Raw genomic sequence first — 18,263 nt, 5'->3', positions numbered from 1 at the left:
AGTACAACGATTGAAATTTCTTTTGAGAGCCAAGGTTTTTAAACTTAAACTTCTTCTAATGCCACTTCTTCAAAATAGACTCGCCCAGGCCGTGGTATTTTGTGGAAGAGCCACACTCAAGGGGCCAAAGAGCTGCAGTTTGCTGACCACGGCTCTATGGCAACAATTAAGTGGAGCCTTTAGATGGATGTGGGCTAGAACTCACCAGAGTCCCTGCTAGCCCCCATCCTCATCCATGGCTGGGCCTGCTTCTCTTACACTCTGTCCCAGCCTGGTCCCTATAGGCCTCTGAGATTGAGGCCCTTTCACTCTTATTTACTATCCTGTTTCTCATTGTTCAGGAAGTTTGGTAAACCTACAGACAGCCCCTTTTACTTGCTCTGTCTTGTATGGGTCTCTGATCACAGAGGTGTGTGCATTTTTTACTGTAATTTCAATACTAAGGAACCTGCTGGTACATCATTAAGGAAAACTGGGATCTTTGGTCCTTAAACTACACATTCTGACCCTGGCCTAGTAAAATTCTAAATTTCATCTTTAAAATAGTTGGGGAAAATATGGCAATTAATCTACTTACTCCAATTCAATGGGGTCTGCTATTAAGGAATCCATAGTGAGCAATGCCGCCAAGGGGTGGAGATCCCATGTGGAAGTGCCACCCTCAGCCAGAAAGGCTGGGAGATGGAAGCTCCCTCTCACGCTACAAGGCCATTCAGAAACAAGAAATAAATGCTTACCCACCTCTACAAGCTGGTCCTTTTCAAGGCTGCATTTAAAAGCCAGGGACACAGGATGATACTTAGAAGCTGTGCTTTCTGATGACTTTTTGGATCCCTTTTCTGTTTATTTGTTTCTTTAAACAAGCTACCATTACTGCTGATTCAACATGTTTCATTCTATAAATTTTTAATGTGTATTCCCATTTTTGGAGAATGTGAGCAGAGAGTTATGAAATTCTTTTAGCATTAGTATAGCAAGTAAAAAAAAAAATCTCTGCAAAACAGATTGAATCTCATGAGGCTAGGATTTCACATTCATTGACAACTTACCAAGAAACTGTGCCAGGCATTTATATACTTCATTTACTTAATATAAGCCTGAGAGGTAGGTATTCTAATTTTAAAGGTAAACAAACAGGGGCTGAGGTTGAAGGACCCACAGCTCCAAATCTCCCACCCTTCTCAATGCTGCCAAATGCCTCTTTGGAGACCTTCCAGAGACAACCAGGGACATTCCTGGTTTCTCAGCACTACCTGGAAATCCAGGATCATTTCAAGGCATTATACAAATGAGAAGTCTTACTCTTCTTCACCTTATCTCCCAATCTGCATGAAGCTAGTGCAACACCTCCTCCATCAATTCTCAGTTCACCACCTGCTGTCCACCCTTCTCCCCAACCCCCTTCCATATCTTCAAAATAATTTCCTAACAGGGATGTGAGCCAAATTTAAATCAGTGTAGATACCTTGCTCTACCTCCAACACAGTTTCCATTCTTTCAGAGATGGAGTATCTACTCTCTAAGTCAGGTAAGTATTATTCAAGTAGGGGAGTTAAAACAGGGTCAAAGAGAGAAAGGCTGAAGAATTGGACTTTTTTTGGTGTTTACTTGTATAGAGGAAAAATAGCACATAGATGCAGCCACAGTATTTAATTTGTTTGGATAATAGTTACAGATAAACAGATACACTCCATATACAATTACCAATACTTTTTTATACAGTTCATATTTCAGTACATCAACACTATTTTATTTACACTCTATGTACATTAACATATTTCTAAAGTCAGTGCATTGTCAACAAGTTTTATACAGTAATTTACAAGGTGAATGTAGTTAATAGTTAATTTAATAAAGTTTCCACTAGTCATGAATTAAAAAAATTAATTACAACCAATATAACAAACATAGATCAAACAACATTAGTAGATTGTGCTACCTGTTTAAATAAAACATCTGTAAGGAAATTATTTAAAATCTTCCATTTTTTTTCATGGGACTTGTCCAGGTAGGAATGGACAGATTTTATATACTGAAAATCATGAAACTATTAAGTATGCATTTTGTCTGACTTCATCTCATTATTCCATTTAGGCCACTGCTTCCTACTTGCAATTATAGTCTTCTGAATAGGGTTTCAACTTAGGAAGGCATTTAAGACAGCCTTTCCAACTACTCTGAGAAGAACTGGATAATAACTAGCCTCAGATATCAGAACACAAATGCTGAATTACTTTGGTACCTACTATCTATGAGGAAGAAAGGGAAATGGAATCTGACAATTAATGAGAACCAACTTCCAGGGTCCAGATGAATACAAAAAGACTGAAAAAAAAAGTGAAATATTTACTTTGAATATATATTTTATAACAACACATGAAAAAAGATGCTGCCTGAAATAAATAACATTTACATTTTTGTTCCAGTCTTGAATTATCAGAGGAAAAAATAAAGTGAGCAAAGAAACAAAACTTTTGATGACTACTACTGGGAAATTAAAAAAAAAAGACAAACACCCAAAACAAAAAAACAAACAAAAAAAACTGAACATGCAAACAAAATAGAAGTTTACTTTTAAAACCACCAATTTCATTAAAAATACACACTATCAATGTTTGGGATGTATTTTGTTTTTAAACTGAATATGATGGGGGAAAATACCCCATTCAAGTTAATGTATAGCCCTTATAGCCATCAAATATAAACAAGTCTTGAAAAGTTCATTTGTATGTACTCTCTCCTTTTTTAAAGTGCAAAACAAAGAAACAAAGAAAAATAATCACTAATTGTGAAATACCATTTAGCTTTGATGCCATTTTCTTCTCAGAAGCTTTTTGTGCAACTCGTGCAAGTGAAGATGGTGCAAACATTGGCAACTGCCCCACCACACTCAGCAGCAGGGGTGGAACACATTTTCGAGGACACATAAAGTATCCTCCAAAGTAAGATGCCTCTATCTGAGAGGGCCATTTCAGCGGGATTCCCAGGATGCTTTTTTTTCTTCATAGAGTCTTCCAACCAAGGCCCTGGGTAGAAGGCACACAGCCCTTAAGAGATTCTTCGACTGACGGACTACTATATATGGCTCTGCCACTATGACTGGTTGTGTCTCAAACACAAACACAACAAAAATAAAAAGCAAGAAAAGACATAAAAAGACTGGGAAAATGCTTTAAAAATAAGTGGAAAAATCTGCATCCATGCCATAAGAATCCTTTGCACACCTTCATGATCTTGCTTTCTCCATCTTGTCAATATAATGGAATAAAACTTCAGGAAAAAGGAGGTAGCATATCATGTCGTCCCGAGACAACACTATAATTTTTCGTTTTACTTTGACTCCAAGGAAATTCTTAGTATTTTGTTATAATTATTGGTAAACTCTATACTCACTACATATTTGTTCACATCTGGACAAGCACAATTTAGTTCTTATTTGGTCCCAGGTGGCTGGTGCCAAACCCTTTTGTTTACAGGCTAATGGTGGACTCTGCCTGAAAGTTCTCTACCAGAGAACTTGTGTGAGATACTTCCAAACAAAACTATCACTACTGTTATGCTAACTGCTATTTTAATTAGGATTGTTATTTTGTGCTTCAGGGTCACAGGATAAAAATAACTACCTTTAGTTAGCTTGCCTTTCAGGGACACTTTTGCCAAATGTTAGCTACGGGGAGTCATCTCCCTTACCACCAGACTGTCTAGCAGCCAGAGTGGTAGCTTACTGTAAAACACAGTACTTTTTGTAATCAGACTCAAAGTCTTCATCCATGCTGCTTGTGTCTGCCATCTTTTTGCCATCAATCTTTGGCAGAAATTGTGCATAGTCTATCCCTTGCTGCTCATAGAAAAGAATGTAGGCAGAGTCGGTGTCAATTTCATCAGGGTGAAGTTCCTAAAGGGATAAGAAAAGTCTTTAATAATAAAAAAGTCACCACTCTGCTGGCTCTTAATTCTTGCCAGGAAAGAGAAGACCAAGCCTCTTCAATTACTAAACATGTTTGCTTCCAATTAGCTTAACATTTTGGCTGTCTCATACCTGCCCCCAAAATAAGCCCCATTACTTTCAGTGTTTGTTTTAGGGAAAATATTCTGACTACAGACATGTTAAAAAAGAATAACCAAAAACCTCCCCATCAAATTCTAATAGCTCAAAAGACAAGAGCTTTTAATCATTAACTAATACTTTTTTCCCCTTACTACTCATGTGTTTTTTTAAAATGTGTTTTTATTGATCTTTAGAGAGAGAGGAAGGGAGAGGAATAGAGAAATAGAAACATCGATTGGCTGTCTCCTGCATGCTCCCTACTGGGTATTGAGCCCACAACAGGGGCACATTCCCTGACTGGGAATCAAACCATGACCCCCCCGGTTCATGGGTTGACGCTCAACCACTGGGCCATACCAGCTGGGCAACTACTCATGTTTTCATTCTCTCCTCTGCATATCACTTTTGTTCCTTTAACACTAAAGGCATCTAGCCCTGGCCTTTGTTTTTCAGTAGTTAGAATGTCAGCCTACGCACTGAAGGGTCACAGACCTGTCAAGGACAAGTACCTGAGTTGCAGGTTCGAACCACGGCCCCGGTTGGGGTATGTGTGGGAGGCATTCAATCCACGTGTCTCTCTCACTTTTCTCTTTCTCTCTCCCCCTACCCCCGAACTCTCTCTCCTTCCCTCTACTCTCTCTAAAAAACAACAACAACAAAAATCAATGGGAAAAACATCCTCAGATAAGGATTAACAAAAAAACAAAAAACAAGCAAACAAAAAATACTAAAGGCATCTATATACTGTTTCTAACAGAAGTATCTATTCCATTTAGGAGAAAGTCCATTATTTAAACAAATATCCCTCAGAATTGTTGACATTTTTGTTTTCCTTTATTCAAAGATTGGGAATATCTACCTTACAGCTGCTGTCATTGTAACAGTACCACTTGCTGTTTGGGTTTTTGGCATAAGTGACGTAATGGCCCCCGCCCAGAATTCCTGAATGGCACTGTAAGAGAAGAAAGTGGAGGTATGTTAGTAGTTAACAGAACTGGTCAGGGGACACTACTAGGATCCGATCAGGAACACACTAATCACTTAGGTCCGTGGTCAGCAAACTGCGGCTCACGAGCCACATGCGGCTCTTTGGCCTCTTGAGTGTGGCTCTTCCACAAAATACCATAGCCTTGGGCGAGTCTATTTTGAAGAAGTGGCGTTAGAAGAAGTTTAAGTTTAAAAAATTTGGCTCTCCAAAAGAAATTTCAATCGTTGTACTGTTGATATTTGGCTCTGTTGACTAATGAGTTTGCCGACCACTGACTTAGGTGATCAAGAAGGAAAGTTTTGGATCATCTAACCTTTTTTCCAAAAATTCAAAATTCAAAAGTCCCAAATCTAAATATTTTGTGGTTGCAATTATTTTTTAGAAAGCAAAAATTTCTTGGGAGCACACAATTGTGAATAACTCAAACCTGTGACTCAGTTATAATAATTACATGACTATACCCACATTACTCTATGAGCATCTTGAATTTTATGTGGAAGGCCAAGATACCTACTGCTAACTTTGTCTATCACCAAGCTCAATGCTTAGGAAATAAGCAAGCATTGAAAAAAATGAATGAATGATGAATGAACAATTCACTGAAAAATGCAGATCATTCTGAAAACCATACAATATACCACTTACCGAAATTGCATATAGATTATAAATAGGATTAACACGAATATCTTCTCTTTGGTCATCGGTGCTGTCTTCTTCACTGTGGTTTTCAAGCTGACCATTGCTGTAGCCATTGCCACAGACACTGCCATATGCCTCATGTTCATAAAGAAATCCATTGGCCAAAGCTACTTCGTGGTCCTGAGGGGTAACCAGCTCAGATTGGCTGCCCCCCAGCATGTGCCCTTGGCTCAAGGTATCAGCCAGCTCACAAACTTGCACAGTCCCATTCTCTTTGCTGGCATCCAAGTTCTCCTTACTACTCGTCAGTTTATTTTTGCTGCCAATCTGGGGTAGCCGAAGCCTGCCTTTGCTCCTCCCTAAAGTCCGTGGGCTGCTGTTAGGGCTGCTGTTTTTGCTGGAGGGACAGCTGGCTCCACCTTTTCTTGATGAAGAAGGTGAACCTGTCAAAGGGAAAAGGGAAGATTCATAAAACTCAAATGCCACAAATTAAGCTAGCCACCAAATGGTAACTTTGAAGCCACCTTCACAAGTGTACACATAAAGGTAAAGACTGGGAGTCCTGACTGGCTACTTTTTAGTTCCTATTATGTAGCCAATAAGGAACTAAAAATGCCAAGCCCTGAAAATGCAAGAATGTCCTGAAAATGTAAATTACCATGTAGGAACTTAGAAAATAGTAGAAAGGTGATTTAGGTCAGATTCAGTTTAAAACAATATTATTAGACTAAGGCCCCAAGGAGTTTTACAAATGTATTTTCTTCTCTGTCTTGTATGTAAAATTAGATTAAAAATACAATCACTAATTATTAAGCACTTAGTATTGCTAAGCATAGTATTGGAAACTCTCTATTATCTTTACCTCTCACAACAAACCTGTAAGGTAGTGGGTCTTAAACGTTTTTGGTCACAGCCCCACCCACTTCCTTATATACCCTTAAAAGTTGTTGATGACCTCTAGAACTTTCGTTTTATGGGTTATATCTATCAATATTTACCATACTAGGAATTAAAATGGAAGAATCTAAAAAAACAATATACAAGCACATATTTCACCAATATTATCACAACATGCTGGCTCTGACTTCAACGTACACTTGTGAGAGAATGACAGTGAAAAGGTATATAATGTCTTATTATTTTTATGAAATAGTTCTGATCCTCCAGGCCCTCAGGTACTCTATATGGGTTGCTGGACCACACTTTGAGAACCTCTGCTGTAAGGGAACAAGAATGACAACTACTATTCGTGCTTTACTCCTGTCATGAAATCCTCACACTCTGTGAACTTAGTATTATCTCAATTTCCTACATAAAAAATAGATGCAGGGAGGCTGTATCTCTTGCTAAAAGTCACATAGTTCAAATCTAGATAGGTCTGATTCTAGATAAGTTTGTTCCATCTCATTAAGCTGTTGCTCTAGAGTGGAAGGGAGAGGAAAACATGCCGTCTACAGGGGTCCTGGGAGAGCTCCCCTCAGGGTAATATCTGGGCCTCAGGAGGTCCCTAGGCTTCTTCACCTTTAGGGCTACTGCTGATGTTTGCGCTGAGCGAGGATGGGCTCTTGCTCAGGAGCACATCCTCTTCCCCAGCGGAGTTCTGGGCATCCATTCTCTTCACCTCTCCTGCCGGAACCCTGGTCTCACAGAAGTCATCCCCCTGTGGTGTGAGTGGTTTCCGGTGGCAGAGAGCCGGGTCTCTTGGTACCAAAAAAGCACTAGGGTCAAAACTTTCACGAGGAAATTTAACAATTTTCTGTGACTTTATCCATCGGCCATTTACAAATTGAAATCGTTTAAGATGAATAATCTGGAGAAGAAAAGGTAGAAAACACTAGGGTTAGAGGGTTCCAAAGATACAAAACAGATCTTGAACATGTGAATGTTCAAGAATATATAACATAACATTTTTTTTCGAAAAAAAAAAAAAATAGATTTTATTATGTAACACAGTTATCAGTAGGGCCACTGCCCTTTAGCTATATGGTTACCATGGTAATCTCCCTAATTTCATATCCTCTGTATATCCGAAACTCTCTTTCCCAATTTCTTCAACATTCTTGGAGCCTATATTTGCATGTATCCCTCTGCTTTCTGGGTTTGTGATCCACACTGAACTCTGCCTCTCTCCAATATCATAGAAGAAAAATTGAGTTTTTTAAGTAGATGAAATTTACCCAATCTCCGACTGCACATCTCTCCTTTCTTACCATATCCTTTGATGGCTACCAGAAATCCTGAAGAGCATAAGAATCTCCCTACTTTCTGGCTTGTCTTCTTTTCAGGAGCAATGAATTCCTCCAGATTCATCCAGTGTTTAAGTTCTGTAATGCGGGCACAGATCTTTGGTAGCTACCTCTACACTAGATGCTTAACAATTTACTGTTAATATAAAGATAATCCCTTCCTATCCGCGCTGGTGTGTGGATATCATAGAAGCCCACCAAGCTCTCAAAACATTTTCTCATCATTGTTTTTTATTTATTTACTTGTAGTCCTCACCTGAGGATATGTTTTTATTGATTTTTAGAGAGAGAGAAAGGGGGAGAGATGGGGGGAGGAAAGGAAGGAAGAAAGGGGAGAAAGAGTGGGGGGGGGGGAGGGAGAGGGAGAGGGAGAGAAACCGATTGGTTGCTTTCCTAATGTACCCTGACTGTTAATTGAACTCACAACCTTATGGTGTATGGGATAACACTTAACCAACTTAACCACCCAACCGGGGCACTCATTATTATTATTTTTTAAAATATATTTTTAATTGATTTCAGAGAGGGAGAGAGGGAGAGAGGGAGAGAGGGAGAGAAGAGAGAGAGAGAGAGAGAGAGAGAGAAAGAAAGAAAGAAACATCAATGATGAGAATCATCAATCGGCATCCTCCTGCATGCCCCACATTGGGGATTGAGCCCGAAATCCACGTATACTAGTATGTCCCGACTGGGAATTGAACCATGACCTCCTGGTTCACAGGTTGATGCTCAACCACTGAGCCATGCTGGTTGGGCTCATTATTTTTTAAAGACCTCAAAAACATAGTTTTTATAAATGTCTTTACTACAATACATGTCCAAGATATGTTTTATGTGATGGTTATATGAATATATATAATTGTCAAAACTCATCAAACTAGATATTTTAAATCTATGCATTAATTCTGTGTTAATTATAATTCAAGTAAAACAAACAAAACAAAACAAAAAACACTGTCCCCCTTCCTATCTGCCTGTCCCCAGGCCTGCTCTGGCCTTCTTCCCTTCCCTCAGTTCTTATCCCTGTAGCTAGCTAGCCAAAATTATTAATTACGTGTGCATTCTTCCCTAGTTGTTTTAGATTAATAAAATAAAAACAACAACCTACACTCACAGTTTTACAGAGTAGTAGGAAGAAAACATGAATAAAAAATGCATATAAGATCTGGTTAAAATACACCACTGCCTTACAGTTACACTTGTTATGATATCTCCACTCTTAAGAAAAAGGCTTTCTTAAATGAATAAGAAAAATTGTCACTTCAAACTCATCTGACAAACAACAGGAGAGTTTCCTAATTCATGAAGGAAGAAGGCAGAAGTAAATAAAATTCAAAAGAACACACAAGCCCCATTGCACATGTGTGCTGTGGCCATGACACCCAGCAAATGGACCCTGAGGCTTCAGACTCAGCTGTTCTACAATCCACTAACGATGAGCCTAAAGCTCTCTCTCCCTAGAGTCAGAAGTGCTTTCACTTTCTTTTGCAGTTCAAATTCACCAGGTTGTACCACTTTTGACCCTTCTTACACATTGTGTGGAATGGCAGTTACTGGTTTACATGACTTTTCTCTCATTTTTAGTGGTCTGCTCTTTAGGAACAAGAACTAGCAAATATCTGTAGAACAATTAATTTCTGTGTGCAACACAAAAATCTTGCACAGCAAAAGTGTCTTAAGCATTGCTGAGGGGAGGATTTTATTCTCAAAAATAATAAAAACTATTTGTTCATGACTTCTTTCCTTTTTGCCAGACTCTTGCTCTCTCCGAGGTAGGACTGTAACGTACCAGGACTGGGGGAAGCCTCCAGAGATCCAGCTTCTTGGTTGCTAAGCAGTGGGTCTTACACTTGGAGCAGTAGTACATCTCATTTTCCCCCAGCTCCTCCTCACTGGTGAAAGCACGGAGACAGTTGTCCAGGTTGATGGGTTCAGCTTGTGCTCGCCGACTCTGTTCTACACTCTCATGCTCATCGACAACCTGTAAGTGGAAGGAATAGGAAGAATAGGGAGAGAAGGTGAGTGGGGAAGGGAGCGAGTTTAAAATGGTCACCTGGCTATGCATAATCCTCTAGGTCAGTGGTCGGCAAACTCATTAGTCAACAGAGCGGCAAACCGCGGCTCGCGAGCCACAGCCGCAGTTTGCCGACCACTGCTCTAGGTGATAGACCCTCATTTTATTCTACATGAAGAAAAAGATAATACAATCCAAACTAAAAGTCTCTCAGCAAATACACCATCTGTACATTTATTCACAAACATCACATCCTTGACCAAATTTCTATTTATATGACCATAGCTCTTGAATATTTTCTGAATGGTTAGAAATGACAAAAACCAACAAGGAATTGCCTATTTATTTTACAATTTTGAAATCCTAAAACAGCTTACATGTGAGCTGGCCTTCAAGCCAGGGGTGTTCAGATTAAGTCTTTTAATTTTTTAACTAGAGAGACATTATTAGAATGTTGCAGGCTTTACAGAGGCTAGGAGAAATAATATCACTGGAACACAGATGCCAGATCTGAATTAAATAAGAAAGGTAAGAAAAGCTCACCATGAGAATACAACACATCAGAGTGTTAAATCCCATAGGAAACAACTCAGTTGCATATTGACAAAATGTAACACAAAGTTATCAGAGTACCATGTGTGTCATTATTTATCTCCTGCCTCACAATGCCTCTATCTGAGACTGCAATAAAACAGGAGGCTCAAAGAGCCGGGTTTTGTTGAGAAGGCCACTAATACCTTCCAAACCTCCGTGGTCCCATTAACCAACACACGAGGCTTTGGAGCAAGAAGATGGTAAGTATAAGAAAGAAGAGACAGCTCTAGCTGGTTTGGCTCAGTGGATAGTGTGTCAGCCTGAGGACTGAAGGGTCCCAGGTTCAAATCCGGTCGGGGACACATGCCTGGGTTGTGGGCTTGATCCCACTGTGAGGAGTGCAGGAGGCAGCTGATCGATGATTCTCTCTCATCATTGATGTTTCTATCTCTCTCTCCCTCTCCCTTCCTCTCCGAAATCAATAAAAATTTATTTTTAAAAAGAAAGAAGAGACAGCAAAGGGGGTAGGTATGTAAGGATGTGTGTTGAAGGTGGTGTGGGATCAGGAGGAGGGAGAGAAGTAGGGGCCTAAAATACAACAGAAAAGAAATAATTTTTCCTTCTCCAATACTTGGCTGTAACTTAATAAGCAAGGAAGAACTATGGTGGGTGAGGCATAGTATGAGGACTATGAAAGCTACCGTGAGACTTCACATAGGGACCTTTTTATTCCAGGGTGGAGTTTGGAATACAAGTCCAAAACCGAATGCCTCTCTTTCTGGCAAAGGTCACACACATGTCCATCACTCCAGTTATTAAACCTCCTTTCCAAAGGTGAATTAGTTCTCTTTGCCTGAGGCAATTTCCCTTAGGTTTCCCTTCCTAAACTGACAGTGGGAACAGTGGGCTCCCTAAATTACAAGCTAGCACATCTCAACACATGCAGTTTAGAACAGTTTTTCAGGGGTGACTTTTTTCCTACATGAGAGGATGGCTGAATTACAGGCTGCCAAATACTTCTATAAACTATCAAGATTGAGGTTAACCGTGCAATTAAGGGTTTTAGCATTGTAACACCATCCATTTCAAAAGAATTCATTTGAAAAGGAGAACTTGAGGAAAATACTTTCTTTCAGAAAGGGAAATATAGCTTGACCTGGGGTCACTGATTTCTTTTCTGATACTAATAACTCTTATCATCTTTAGAGCTGTTCACATCTCAGGGAAAAACTGACATTCTTCTAAAAAACAAATAAACAAACAAAAAAACAAACCAAAATCCCCCAACAAACAAACAAAAAAATCCCATACTGTATTATGGCTGTTGGAATCAGAGTAGGAAAAGAGGCGTATCAAATACAGTAGTGTCTCTTCTCATAACAAGTTAAACATTATCTCTATCAAGGATGCTTTATGGCCAACCACAAATTACAGTAAGTTAGTAAGGAATGTTGATTTTTATTGACTGTATTTTCTATGGAACACATAGGCAGTAGAACTAGATGGAGACAGGGAGAAAGACCATTAAAAAAAAACCCCACCATATTTGTGGACTGACAATAATTTTTATTTATCAACAAAATTTCCCTAAATCAGCCCTAACCGGTTTGGCTCAGTGGATAGAGCGTCGGCCTGCGGACTGAAGGGTCCCGGGTTTGATTCCGGTCAAGGACATGTACCTTGGTTGCGGGCACATCCCCAGTAGGGGGCGTGCAGGAGGCAGCTGATCGATGTTTCTCTCTCATAGATGTTTCTAACTCTCTATCCCTCTCCCTTCCTCTCTGTAAAAAATAAAAAAAAACTATATTAAAAAAAAATTTCCCCTAAATCACAGAGATTCCCTTCCTTTATTTCTTGAGATCCATCGCCAGATTCTCTATTATTCAAATAGTCTAAATTACTACTGGCATCCTCTTCCTTTTTTTCTAAGTTGCTTGAAAGCTCATTCTTAACACAAAACATAAGGAATAAAGTAACAGTGTTCATATATTATAATACTACTAGAGGCCTGGTACACAAATTCATTCACGGCCAGGGTATGGCAGGCCTGCCCTGATTGGGGCCAATCGGGCGGCTGGCCCTGCCCCCTGGTTGCCCGATTGAGGGGGCAATTTGCATATTAGCCTTTTATTACATAGGAGGATTTTAAAAGAGGGAGTTCTAAGAAATTACCTAGTTTAATTTTCTATTAAGAAATGTGAGGTCTAAACAAAGAGAGGAAAAACAAAACAAAAGAATTTCCTCTCTACTTTTTTTCTGAAAACATTCACATAGAAATTTTGGAAAGCAGAGAAAAATGTAAAAAGGCAGGGAACCTTTTTATTCTTTTTTTTAAAAATATTTTTTTATTGATTTATTACAGTGAGGAAGAGAGAGGGATAGAGAGCTAGAAACATCGATGAGAGAGAAACATCGACCAGCTGCCTCTTGCACACCCCCAACTGGGGATGTGCCCGCAACCAAGGTACATGCCCTTGACCGGAATCGAACCTGGGACCTTTCAGTCCACAGGCCGACGCTCTATCCACTGAGCTAAACCGGTTTCGGCTTATTCTTAATACAAAGACAAACATGTCAAAATATTGGCAGATTTTTTTGTCCTTTTCCTAAATAGTATTTTTTCATATTGAAGAGATTTTTCAGTATATGCAACTTTCTATCTTGCTTTTTTATAAAAAAACAACATATCATAAGTATCTTCCCATATATGTCAGTAAAAACTCCTGGTAGTCATCATTTTCAATAACTGTATAATATTTTATCCAATTACTATACCATGCTTTACTTAATCATTCCTCTAATGCGGGACAAACACAAGTTGTTTCTAATTTTTTACTAAAAAATGCCATGATGGAGATTTATCAGCAAATTAGAGAGTATTTTCGTAGGTTAAGTTCCTAGAAGGGAAATCACTGGAATAAAAAGTATAAAACATATGAGGCCCTGGCCAGGTAGCTCAATTGGTCAGATCATCCCAATACACCAAGGTTGCAGGTTTTTAAAAAAATATATTTTATTGATTTTTTACAGAGAGGAAGAGAGAGGGATAGAGAGTTAGAAACATTAATGAGAGAGAAACATCGATCAGCTGCCTCTTGCATACCCCTTACTGGGGATGTGCCCGCAACCAAGGTACATGCCCTTGACCGGAATCGAACCTGGGACCCTTGAGTCCACAGGCCAACTCTCTATCCACTGAGCCAAACCGGTTTCGGCGAAGGTTGCAGGTTTGATCTCCAGTCAAGGCACCTCAATGTTTCTCTTTCTCTCTGTTTCAAATCAATCAATAAATAAAAATTAAAAAAATAAAAAGTATAAAACATGTAGGCAATAATCTTAATTTAAAACCAAGGTATCTTCCTTTACCTATGTGATTCTCCAAGCACACACAGAAGCCACATGTAGGAAGATATATTACGTAGGAAAAAAAAATGAGTCATGTGGCCCCACTCTCTAGCAAGGCAAAATATCTCAATTGTAACTTGGTTTCCATGGTGTCCTAAGAGCATCACTGAAAGTAGAAATGGGATGAGATTGAACAGGTCACTTAGGCTGTTCTTCCTATAAGCAGGATGTCCTCCAGAGCTTTTCAAATTGACACTCAGCTTGTTAAAAAAATAAAGAGATTTACAGAGCCAAATCATTTTTCATCTTTGACAGGAGTATCTTGTCACAATAATGTTCTGTCAGATTTTGTGCTGACAGATTCAGGAATCTTCATCAGTTGCTAAAATTTTCCCTCTTCAAAGGAAGCATGGCTGAGATTATTGCATTACCTTGCTACAGAGAGCATGATCTACCAGATCAACTTCTCTTCAACTTCCTTTAGCTCAACGATCTTTCATTTGGCAAGTATCCACAAATTACACTCTTCCTTGCCTAGTGAGAGCTGCCAGGAGCCTCAAGGTGTATGGGGACATATTGAGGGATCCAAATAGGGAACTAGGTCTGGAATTGGTAGTTTCCTCATTCTTCAGTAGCACAAAAAGACAGAAAAGTCAATTACCATTACTAACCTATCTAAAGGGAACACTCTCTTGAACAGTAAAGGAAATTTCCATCAAGAGCTAAATAAATGCAAAGGCCACTATAATTCTTCATGTAACTAAGAAACTCCTTTGATTCTATTGCTTTTTCCCCCTCTCCATCAGATTCATCTTATCTCTACCCATAAGCTTCGTACTCAATTGACCCTTCAAATAGCATTTGACAAACATTTTCAGGTATGGAGTTAATATATATATATATATATATATATATATATATATATATATATATTTTAATTAATTTCAGAGAGGAAGGCAGAGGGAGAGAGAGAAATATCAATGATGAGAGAGTCATTGATCGGCTGCCTCCTGCATGCCCCCTACTGGGGACTGAGCTGCTACCAGGGCATGTGCGTTCTTGACCGGAATCGAACTCGGGACCCTCAGTCCACAGGCCAACGCTCTATCCACTGAGCCAAACCGGCTAGGGCAATATTATTATTATTTTTTTAAATTCTATTTATTTGTTTATATGTTTTAGTATTCTTTTTTGAAGTAACATTTTCAAAATTTAAAAATTGCTCTAGCCAGAGAGTGGCAGTAGAGGAATCCCAAGGTGAAAAGCCATTGAGATGTAATCTTAGTTATCCAGCACTGAAACATTCAATACTTTTTCTAATTTTTCTACGCACTATACCCATAAAGGTAGCAACTACAGCCCTGGAATGCATGTGAGCTAAGTAATTTTGGTTACCAAAACGCTGCAGTTTCAATAATCCTATCTAATAAGAGAGTAATATGCAAATTGACCGTCACTCTAATTAACAAGATGGCTGCCCCATGTGGTCAAAGATGGCTGCCCCCATGTGGACACAAGATGGCTGCCACAAGATGGCCAGCACGGGAAGGCAGTTGGGAGGGACCAGGCCTGCAAAGGAGGGCAGTTGGGGTGATCAAGCCTGCAGGGGAGGGCAGTTGGGGGTGGGGAGGACCCAGGCCTGCAGGGGAGAGCAGTTAGGGGTGACCAGGCCTGCAGGGGAGAGAAGTTAGGGGTGACCAGGCCTGCAGGGGAGGGCAGTTAGGGGCAATCAGGCTGGCAGGGGAGCAGTTAGGCATCAATCAGGCTGTCAGGGGAGTGGTTAGGGGGTGATCAGGCTGGCAGGCAGAAGCGGTTAGGGGCAATCAGGAAGGCAGGCAGGCGAGCAGTTGGGAGCCAGCAGTCCTGGATTGTGAGAGGGATCCCAGATTGGAGAGGGTGCAGGCTGGGCTGAGGGACACACACCCCCAGTGCACGAATTTCATGCACCAGGCCTCTAATAATTAATAAACAGGCAGTGAGATATTTACTGATTGGTATGTCATGCCCAGAGAATATAACTTCTTAATTACACCTAGAATCTTGTTACAAGATTTACTTATTAGTTGTATTTTTTAACTTTAAAGACCCAATATAATCCTGGCCGGTGTGGCTCAGTTGATTGGAGCATCGTTCCATACAGCAAAAGGTGGTGGGCTTAATTCCCAGTCAGGGCACATACCCAGCTTGCGGGTTTGATCCCCAGTTGTGGCGCATTCAGGAGGCAATCAATTGATGTTTCTCTCTCTCTCTCTCCCTCCCTCTCTCTCTCTCTCTCTCCCATCCACAATCTGAAACCAATAAAAAAAAGAAAATTTTTTTTTAATAAAGCCCCAATACAATTATCTCTAGAAGTGGGAAAATGGAAACATCCATGTAATCAAGTCAATATATTAAGTGCCATAGAGAATGCCAATGAATGTTTTTCTGGCTGTACTTAAATTGCATATAACAGAAATGGCATAATAGTTAAACCAGGACAAATTTTACATATAAAAACAACCATCTTGCGATGGCACTGGGTACTTACCCTTTCCTGTGATGTTTGATAGCGGAGGTGAAGGGCTGTGGGGTCCCAATCTACAGCAATATAGGCATTTCCAATGAAAGCTTTGTCTTCCCCACAATCTATTTTACAGCCTCTGCAAAATCTAAAGGCAGAAAAAAGATATACCGAGGAAGGAATAATTATGAAGGAATAAAATTTTTCTTTATCAGAAATATTCTCCCTTTCTACATTTCTTCTTGGGTTCACAGTTTGTCCTGGGCTTCTTACTTCAGACTAATAAATGCATGAATATCCTAGTTAATGAAGAGGGAATATGCTAATTGACCATCACACCCTCAAAGATGGCAGCGCCTATAGCCACAAGATGGCGCCTGCCTCCAGAGTCCCCCAGTCCCATCAGCCTCCCAGCTGCCCAGGGCGGCCTGAGGCACAGGCAAGCCTCGGATGGCGGTTGCCCAGCTGCTCAGAGCTGGCCCGAGGTGCAGGTAAGCCTCAGATGTCGGCTGCCCAGCCGCCCAGGGCTGGCCCAAGGTGCAGGCAATCCTCAGATGGTGGCTGCCCAGGGCCGCCCAAGGCTCAGGTAACCAGGGCCAGCCGAGGCTTGCGCTGCTGGCAGTGGCAGCAGCAGAGGTGTGATGGGGGCATCACCTCCCCCCCCGAGGGTTTCCAGACTGTGAGAGGGGGAAGGCTGGGCTGAGGGACCCCCCCTCCAGTGCATGAATTTTCATGCACCGGGCCTCTAGTATTTTAATAATTATTATTATTTCAGGGAATCATGCTTATTACTTTTCAAGTCTTTGGCTTTTCAAAGTACTTGATAACCATTTATTAATTCATATAACTATATGAACTTTGTAGCAAAGAAGTACTATGGGAATTGGATATTTGAGATAATGTTGATCATAAACTATGAATTTGATGAGACTCTAGAGTTTAAAAAACCAGATGTCTCAAGAGTAAAACTTATACAGACTTCACAAGGAAGAGATGATGAACAATTCCCAAGTTTATTTCAACTTCTCAGTCTAAAACTGAGAAATCTTATTAAAAAGGTATAATATCTGGAGCTACTAAAATTTTTCTTTTGCAGAAGGTTACTTTACCTATACCATGGGCACCAAGCACAGGAGTTCCCATCTTTCTGCACAACTCGTAGAGTGAATGGATATTGATAGCCCATACTGTCATCACTGAAACAGAACATAAACCAAAGATTGTAAGAAACATTTCTGATTTGAGTTCTCAACTTCTTTTCATCTTCCCATGAAATAATCCTCAGAAGGGGCATCTGTTGTAGCAGCATGCTCACATTTACAGCTCCATGCTGCTTATCCTAACCCATTAGCTGGGCCCTGTACCACCCACACACAGGGCTCCCATGCTGTATCCCTGCTTACAGAAGTGTAGACATACTAGACTGCCAGAAGTCTCTGAGAGAGTCCACGTGGAAGGATAAGCTAATCAAACACCAATTATCCTTCAGCCCTAATCCTATCAGAAGACTTAATTCACATTAGGCTAAAATAATTAGATCTTTCCATGGCAAGAACATTGACACACCACAGAAAGCTGAAAGATCATGTTTTTTGTTTGTTGTTTTTAGAAAAAGTGAGAGAGGAGGGGAGGGAGAGAGAGAGAAAAAACAATGTGAGAGAGACATATTGATTGGTTGCCTCCCACATTCGCCCCGCCCAGAGCCAGGGATCAAACCGAAACCCAAGTAAGTGCCCTTGACCAGAAATCAAACCCTCCACCCTTCAACCAGAGGATCAATGCTCTAACCACTGAGCAAATTGGTCAGGGCTCATAATGGTTTTGAGAGATGTTGATTACATATTTAGAAGCTTTCTTTAATCAGAACCCCTGATCTGGTACATGCTAGGTAACCTTTTTCCTTTGTACTACTCAAAGCTATAAACTACATACCGGTAACATTAATTTTA

At 40.2% G+C, this 18,263-nt stretch overlaps 1 protein-coding gene across 2 annotated transcripts in view; it reads right to left on the bottom strand.

Annotated features, from left to right (window-relative positions):
• Positions 1-1,576: 1,576 nt before the first annotated feature.
• The window catches only part of USP32 (ubiquitin specific peptidase 32), a 119,997-nt gene continuing 103,310 nt past the window's right edge, over positions 1,577-18,263 (bottom strand). For both annotated transcript variants that reach the window (XM_079796980.1, XM_079796981.1), the window contains exons 28-34: positions 17,424-17,510; positions 16,342-16,462; positions 9,711-9,902; positions 7,197-7,485; positions 5,682-6,118; positions 4,908-5,000; positions 1,577-3,895 (exon numbers count right to left, since the gene is read on the bottom strand). In XM_079796980.1, coding sequence (XP_079653106.1) covers positions 3,722-3,895; positions 4,908-5,000; positions 5,682-6,118; positions 7,197-7,485; positions 9,711-9,902; positions 16,342-16,462; positions 17,424-17,510 — 1,393 coding nt within the window. In that variant the 3' untranslated portion in view covers positions 1,577-3,721. The remainder of the gene's footprint in view (positions 3,896-4,907; positions 5,001-5,681; positions 6,119-7,196; positions 7,486-9,710; positions 9,903-16,341; positions 16,463-17,423; positions 17,511-18,263) is intronic.

This window comes from Cnephaeus nilssonii (assembly GCF_951640355.1).
Source record: "Cnephaeus nilssonii genome assembly, chromosome: 19".
Classification (NCBI taxonomy): Eukaryota; Metazoa; Chordata; class Mammalia; order Chiroptera; family Vespertilionidae; genus Cnephaeus; species Cnephaeus nilssonii.
Note: the sequence above shows the minus strand (reverse complement) of the source record. Positions and strands in the feature narration are given on the sequence as shown.